General features: G+C 45.6%; 1 protein-coding gene across 2 annotated transcripts; it reads right to left on the reverse strand.

Moving 5' to 3' along the window:
* Positions 1-76: 76 nt before the first annotated feature.
* Positions 77-5,901, reverse strand: LOC111068877 (contactin). 2 transcript variants are annotated; one of them, XM_022358646.2, is made up of 8 exons: positions 5,812-5,901; positions 4,306-5,311; positions 2,545-4,230; positions 2,318-2,484; positions 1,390-2,259; positions 1,158-1,326; positions 955-1,088; positions 77-889 (listed from the first exon to the last, which is right to left on the reverse strand). In XM_022358646.2, exons 2-8 carry the CDS (start codon positions 5,219-5,221, stop codon positions 596-598), a joined length of 4,236 nt encoding a protein of 1,411 aa, XP_022214338.2. In that variant the 5' UTR covers positions 5,222-5,311; positions 5,812-5,901; the 3' UTR covers positions 77-595. The 2 variants fall into 2 exon arrangements, with proteins under 2 accessions (XP_022214338.2, XP_022214339.2); XM_022358647.2 differs by having other exon boundaries at positions 5,794-5,879.
* Between the last annotated feature and the right edge of the window lie 2,185 nt (positions 5,902-8,086).

An 8,086-nucleotide genomic window follows, 5' to 3' on the forward strand; every position in this document is an offset into this window, starting at 1 on the left:
ATATTAATCTTATTTAATGAAAATAAAAAAATATCGTCTGGCATCATCAAAAACACCGATAAATAAAACCAAATCATTAAATAAATGAAAACATTTTTATTTTTATTCTTTTTTAAATTGGACGGTTTTGCATTTACATGAAGTTTGTTGGTATAAAAACAGCACAAAATAATGGACACAAAAAATAATGATAAAGAAAATCAGAAACCTGATTTCTGCTTACACTAATACAATTGTTTCGTTGCTAGATCAAAAAATATGTTCAAAAATGATTTGTAAAAGGTTTATGTTTTCCCCCATTTTGGGCTACTTATTCTTATATAAGGTCACTTTCTTAACTTGCTACCATATGTATATATATGTTTTTTGATGTTTGTGCATATGCATATGTACGTATACGACACGTCAATTGTATTCAATTCGAAATCGTTACGTTTGGGTATTCAAGAAAATGCGGAATGCTATCTTCTAAACGAGACTCTTGGGTTTGTTTGTGTGTGTGTAGTCGATAAAGCTCTGCGCTTTGTCTAGTCCTGGACGGCTCTTCGTTTCTTACTGCCTAATAAGCTGATAAGCTTCCTGATTTGTCCTAAACTTAGTGATTTGTGTAAAAGAAGGTAGTGATAAAGAGCAATACGCTCATGATCAGCGCCGTATTAATGTTATGGCCATGGCGCGTGTTTGCGGCATTGCGCGTGGTCTTGCCCATTTGGAAGCGCAGCGTGGGACTGGACATGCGACCGTCGCCTCCGTTGCTGAAGGCCAGCACACGCATGTTGTAACTCTTGCCAGGCGTGAGGGTTTTGATGTACGACTCCAGCTTTTGCCCTACTTGCACGATAGTGTTGTTGGCAGTGATCATGTTCTGGTCCGTTTCCCAAATGCGAACCTAGGAAGAGCCACAAGTTAATTCAATTAGTCCATTGGCATGGACCAGCTTGCTCGCTTTCAAACCTTGTAGCCTTCAATCGGCTCCTCGTCCTGCGAGGGTGATACATATCGCCATACAACTCGCACGGTGGACGGATTTATTCCATAAACATGCACCGAAGATGGCGGCTTCTGTGGGGCCTTGCGATAGGTGCGTTCTGGAATGCATTCAAGCGAAATCGACAATTAAATAATCAAATCACTCGCTTGTTCTCGCTTGAGACAACCTTCGAATCGTTCGCTCTCGGGTCCCTCGCCTGCAGCATTGTAGGCCATCACTTTGACAAAGTAATAGGTGTCGGGTTGCAGACCGACAATCAGCGCCCAATTTCTTGTTGTCCGTGACAGGTAGTACACGGAATCTTCCTCCTGGTGCGTCGTCTTCCAGTACTTCAACTAAAATCTCATAAAGCTAGAATAAAAAGTTCAGCTCAAGTCCGAACCCGTTCCGAAACTTACCCGATGACCAATCAGCTTGCCGCGGATATTCTCACGGGACATGTCAATGGGTTGCCAAGTGACGTTGAAGCAGGTCGAATTGAAGGCCAGAGCAAACGGCTTTTGCGGCGCCACTTGGGGCATGTCCTCTGCAGAATGAATAATAGCGACCTCACTCTCTGGCCCCTTGCCAATGCTGTTGATGGCCTGCACCTTGACTTCGTATTCGGTGTAGTAGTTGTTGAGTGGAATATTCACCACGGCTATGCCCATGTTCTGTTTCTTTATCTCGTCCGATGCCCACTCCAGGGCGCCCTTCAATTTCCAAAATACCTTGTAGCGTATGCCGTGGCTGTGCTGCTCCTCGGGCAGAAGGGGATCCCAGGTGATGGTCAAGTCCCCGATCTTGCCACCGCCGCCTCCCACTCTTCTTGGTGCTATGTAAGGCTTATCTTCGTACGTGCTGTATATTGGCGAGGGAGCCGAGGGCGTACCGATGCCCAGGTCGTTCACAGCCGTAACACTGAACTCGTAGGCCGACCATGGAGTCAGGTTGGTCACCTCGGCCTGCTGCCGCGATGTGTAGCGATCGACTTCACGGGCCTGCACATGTGTCGACACATTCACCCAGGTGCGGTTCCAGTTGGTCCGACCCAGGATGTTGTAGTAGCGGATAGCCCGGCCATTATTCGCTCCGTCCACCCACTCGATGATCGCTTTCGTCTTGCTAATCTGAATCACTTGGACGCCGCCTGGGGCGCCAGGTGCTCCCTCGATGACCACGCTGGTTTTGCTGCTGATCTCATTGACGGCCGACTTGACGACGCACTCATAGTCGCCGGCATCCCGCATGGTGGTGTTGTGCACCGTCAACCTGTTCCAGTCGACAATCTGCGGAAAATGCGGATAATATTAGATCGATATTAGATCATAAATTAATTAGTCTTACAATGCGCAAAGTGCCGTCATGGTTGTTCTTTAGAAGCTCCCCATTGTGCTTCCAGACATAGGCAATGTCCAACAGCTCATCATAGGCGGCCTCGCAGTGAAGGTAGATCAGATCATGCTCCTTAGTGACGATGCGCTGGGGCGGTGTTTGGATGAAGCGTATTTCCTCTGTAAAAAGAAAATAAATTAGTTCGCAACAGTTACGGACGTTTGGGGCTTTGAGCTTACGTAGAACAATGACGCGAGCATGGGACTCGTCTGTGCCGGCCTGGTTTGAGGCACTGCACGTGTACATGCCCTCATCGTCGCGAGAGGTGGGTGATATGATCAATGTGCCGCTGGGCAAGATGCGGCGATGTCCGCCAGAGCCCAAGAGCTGTCCGTCTTTTTTCCACTGGAACTTTGGCCGCGGAGCTGCCTCGGGGTCACAGACGATCGTTGTGTTGCCGTTGTAAACGGCATAGATCTCGGACTCGAGTGGATGCTTTTTGAAGGATGGCTTCATGGAGAGTACTCGCAGCTGGGCCGAGGAGAAGGAGGTCTTCAGCTGGTTCTGGGCTCCACACTGATACATGCCTTCGTCCTTCTCCCTCTCCAGAAACTTGATAGTCAACACGTTATCCTGAATCACATAGCGATCCCGATTGATGGTCAACGGGTCGAGTCGCTCGGCGTTTTTGTACCACGTGTAGTTGGCGTCGGGAATGGCAAACGCCTCGCAGATAAAGGTCACATCGCTGTTGTAGTCCTTGATCATGTCCTTCAGGGGGATGGTGAATTCGGGTCGCATCTGGATGTTTATGTAGATGCTCTTCTCCAGCGTCTTGCGCGGGTTGCTAATGGTGCAGCTGTACTCGCCATTGTCGTTGGTGGTTGCATTCTGAATGATCAGAACGCGCCCGTAGTTGGCCGTGTAGGCGTTGCGCTGCAATGGCAGGCCCTTGCGCGTCCAATTGTACGATGGTATGGGATAGCCGAAGGCCACGCACTCGAGGCGGATCTCATTGCCGGCCACTGGTGCCTCCGGGAAGACCTTTGGGAAGGTGTTGGCAAATATCAGAGCCTGGTAGTTGCTGTTGGGCGTCACGCGCAGGGGGAAGAATGGCCCATTGCGACCCGTGTCCGACACCAGAGTCTGCACAGTGCACGAATAGTTGGCCCTGTCCACCGTCTCGATGAACGAGAAGTAGAGGGCTCCGTCGCGGGAGACAAACACCCGTTGGTCCTCCTCCACAAAGTTCGGGAAATAGTCGCGGGCCCAGTAGTAGCGAACGTCTGGGTAATGTTGCGGTGGATCGCAGAATATCGACTTCCCCCAGTTCATCTCGCTGGTCTCTGCCGAACGCTTAAGATTAAACTCCATGATGAAACCAAAGTTTAAGTGCGCACTCTCCGACCGGATGCGGCCGAACTTATTCTCCGCCACGCAGTGGTAGGCTCCTTGGTCGAGGGCCTGCTTGGGCTCGTATATGATTAGATTGCCCCCCGATATCGTGTAGCGATCCTGCGCCATAGGGTCAATCTTCTGGTATTCCAGCGTATCATTCACATACACCTCGCGGTACCAGTAATAGGACGGTGTGGGGAAGCCGCCGGCCAGGCAGCTCAGTGTCACATCGTTGATCAGACGATTCTTGTTTACGTCGAAGGTGGTGTCATTCGGCTGCTTGACAAAGTACGGTCCGCGGGGTATGCGCTCAATGTCCCTTATGTCCAGGCCATAGTGATATGGCCGCTTGTCGTCCAGCTTAATATTGACATTGTCCGGACTGTACAGCACTCGGGACTCGCAGATGAAAAGATTCATTTCGATTTCGTAGGCCGGCATAAACATCCACCGATCCCGCTTCTTTGAGTAGGCATAGACAACGCGGTCACGCGCATAGCCAAAGTCTCCATAGGGCTGGTTGGGACCTGCGAATAATTCGTAGTTGCATTCGTAAGTCTGAGGGAACAAACAGACAATCGGGAGGGGGTTTGTTTACTCACCGATGAAGCCACGCAGATTATTTTGGTTTCGTTGGTTAACATTGCCAGGAACTGCATTGTAGAACTGATTGGGATTGTTCTGATTCAGTTGCCGATTCCGGTTGTTTATGTCGTTCTGCACCAGAAATCTGTTGTCGTGCAGATCCTCGTTTTCCCAGGGCTGCTCTTCGTCAAAGGAAAACGAGTCGTCGATCTGCACCAGCTGAGTGTTGTCATCGTTGACCCAATTCTGGGGGCCCGTCTGGCGAGCGGAGATGAAGAAGCGATTCTGCCGATGGTTCTGCAATATCAGATTCTTGAGTATGAACGCATGCTTCTCCAGATTGTCCACGTTCAGCAGATCCGCATTGTAGGCCTTGCAAATCTTCTTCGCCTCCGCCCAGTTGCGCTTTGGCGAGCGTATGAAGCGGTAACAAGTTTGCCTGAACGAAACCCAATACTCTGGACAAAAGTTATCTTCGTCGCTGTACATGTCCCTATAGCTGACTCCTCCTGCGCCAACATTGTTTCGATTGAAGGGATCGTATTGAGGACCCAGTCCTCCCAAGCCGCCACCCAGACTGTTCCCAGGTCCGCCTATGTTGTTGCCTCCGAGACCTCCGATGCCTCCGCCACCGACACCGACGCCGGCGCCCATCTGCCGATTGCCATCGTAGTACGTGTTGTAGCTGTTTGGGTTCTGCTTGTCCAACAGGGGATTGTCGTACTGCGTGGTGTCCGGATTCGGTTGCTGCCCCGTGTATAGCGGATTGTAGCGCGGCGAGTAGTCCTTGTTGTAGCTGGGCTGATATGACTGGGGCTGCATGGGCTGTCCTTGCTCCAGTTGGCCTTTCGGGAGGTCCCCAGGCAACTGTGCCGTTGCCAGGACTAGTAATCGCAGAAACAAGCCGGCCACAAGGCCGCCTTTCAGTGACATACTGACTCGGTTTTGATCAAGTCGAATGCGGGAACTACTTCAGGTGTCGTTTCGCTCCAGACTAGTGGCACATTTTCGTTCGAGATTCGTCTGAGGTTATAAGCAGAAGAATGCAAAATTATAATATTGTTTATTTTCCCAGCTAGTGGCGTAAACAAACAGCGATTTGTATAAACAAATCCCCCGATCATCGGTCTGGTCCGTCAATCGTTATTTGGAATTCACGTGCCTCTGTGTGTGTGCGTGTGATAGGTGTGGTCGTAAGCTTTCGTTGTATCAACTTATATGTACATTTGTGGCACGAGCAATAATTAATTAAACTAGTTAAAATGTAAGCCTGCAAGTGCAAAAAAATTAAGTCCCCAGCTTGGCTTCGGTGGAATGCCTTTGAAGGAGTGGCTCAGAAGAGCTCCGCCCGCCCATGATGAGTAAAGCTGCGCTTAGTCAAACATCCAAACCACACCTTAATTAAGATTATTTTCAACATTAATTAACAGCCCCTTCAAAGTGTTCAAGCGGTATGAATTGGTTTGAACACTGACACCTTAACGTTGTAGGCAATTTAAACAAACCTGTTGAGTATAACTTACTCAATAAACACTCTTAAATTATAGTTTATTTAAATAAAAACAAAAAACTGTGCACAGGTTCAGAGTACGATAGATATGCGCAAGCCACGATTAGGCGTATCGCATAGAGCAGAAAAAACCATCGATGGTACTATCGATACATCAATGTGTTCGATGCACATGTACGTTGCACATCGAACCTTGAATACCCAATGGACAATTCCTCCGATATGAAGTCAATTATGATATATATACATTTGCTTATTCTATGTTAAAAGACCTTTACATGTCAAGGATATACAAAATAAAAGTTTCTTTTGATATCGTGAATTTGTATTTGTTTCACACATATATCACAAAGAAACATTACAATCCTATAGTTTACTGTTACTGCACTAGCAACTTATACTATGGTCTTAGGAAATTTAAATTAATTTGAAATACAAGTAATTAACAAGAAAAGAAAAGAAAAGAGTGAGATCTGTGACAGGACGATACTCTAGGTTTGAAACACACTAAGGTCTGTTGTTGACACGAAGGTCCCTGGCAATGTCTATGTTTCTAAGAAACCACTCTGCTCCTGTGATCCTCGGTAGAAACTGACTCTGGAAAGTGCGAATCCTGTTTAAATGTGTTAAATACATGAACTCCGTACCTCCATACCGGAGCCAGGACTATCTTATAAATTATCACCTTGTTGGATAGGCTAAGTTTATTAATCGCATTTTCCTGGCATTGTCTTCTAGCTTGCCCCTGACTTTTGCGATGTGGCCTCTGAAAGTCAGGCAGGTGTCGAGGGTGAGATCTGTCGACGCGACTCTACTTTTAAACCAGTACTCAGTCAGTATATACATTTTTGAGCTTATACATTTATAAAGATTATACATCTACCATTTAGATTCTACATCTTCTCCGATTGAGGGCGCACTGAAAGAGGCAGAGTGTGGGAGCCAGAAAGAGAATTACACTAGTCAACACGATTTTTCCTCAAGGAACAAAACGAACTTTTTCTTAAAGATTTGGGGCTTAGAAATGGTTTGATGATATTTTTTTTTTTTTCTATGGCAGAACTTTTTTTTAAAGAATTTTTGAAAACTGGTATTTTTTTTTAAGCTTTTTTCATAGGTAGCGCCTCTTTTTTTCACATAACTCAGGTATCTTACGTCTGGTTGTTATTTTGAAAAGATAATTGAAACAGCTAGAAGTTAAGCCCAAACACTTTGTGATTACAGCTTACCGTCTGGAATATATAAAGCATTGAAATGCAAAAATGATGATGTGCGGTATTTTTTACGAAATTTTGACTTTAAAAACTCAGGAAAAGTCGAAAAAAAATTATATCCTGTGTCCTCTATTTTTGCATTCATTTCATTGCATTGCATAAATTTTGCGTTGTTCCAGGTATCGCTCATTAAAATCTATGGAGAGACTTTGGAGCTAAAATTCGTTAACCAAACCTAAAATAAGGAAAAAATGAAAAAAAAATAAATTTTGGAAGGTTGCGGGCCCAACTGCCAATTGGGAACAAAGCAAACAAAAAAGGGTTGTACATTTGGTACCTGATCGCGATCCCAATTCCCAAAATTTTTCAAAAAAAAGTTCTGCCATAGAAAAAAAACCATAATTCTTTAAAAAATTTTAAATCTCCATATCTATCAGAAAAAGTCGGTTTGGATCCTTGAGGAAAAAAAAAGTTCGATTTTGTCGAGTAGTGTTATTAGTGTTGTGACGTGCTGGAGGTTGGGGAAGCCTGAAAATTAATTTCTTCATTCTGGCTATAACAACATTGATACAATCTTAATAAGATTCTACAATCTGATAGATATGGTAGTTCTCTACGATACTAAAATTTTCGTCCTTTGTGGGGCGGAAGGGGCGGGTCGAAATTTTGAAATACACTGTAGCAGTGTGATATCACATGAGTCTGGAAAATAAATTTGGTTGCTTTTATAGTCTCTGAGATCTAGGCGCTCATCAAGACGGACAGACAGACTATATCGACTCGGCTATTGATTCTGATCAAGAATATATAAACTCTATGTGGTCGGAAACGTTACCTTCTCTGAGTTGCACACATCCACTTTTACCACAAATCTAACTCTTCAAGTACGGGCACAAAAGGTTTTTCTGAACTGATTGTGTACGGTCCTCGTATATTTTGTATTGGGGGCACTATACACAAGAGACGTACTTTAAAAGTTACGAGATAGAGTCTTAGTTATACATATATGGGTCGTCAAATTCCTTTGACCAACTCTTGTCATTACTTTGCATTTCGAGGCATTTTAAGGTGTAA

Source organism: Drosophila obscura, unplaced genomic scaffold (assembly GCF_018151105.1).
Source record: "Drosophila obscura isolate BZ-5 IFL unplaced genomic scaffold, ASM1815110v1 contig_4, whole genome shotgun sequence".
Classification (NCBI taxonomy): Eukaryota; Metazoa; Arthropoda; class Insecta; order Diptera; family Drosophilidae; genus Drosophila; species Drosophila obscura.

What these genes read in the sequence shown, in the direction of transcription:
- LOC111068877 (XM_022358646.2), bottom strand. Translation starts at nt 5,221, where the DNA reads ATGTCACTGAAAGGCGGCCTTGTGGCCGGCTTGTTTCTGCGATTACTA. An exon ending in TAATCTGCGTGGCTTCATCG is followed by an intron (nt 4,231 to 4,305) that starts GTGAGTAAACAA and finishes AATTATTCGCAG; the next exon opens with GTCCCAACCAGCCCTATGGA. An exon ending in AGCCGATTGAAGGCTACAAG is followed by an intron (nt 890 to 954) that starts GTTTGAAAGCGA and finishes GGCTCTTCCTAG; the next exon opens with GTTCGCATTTGGGAAACGGA.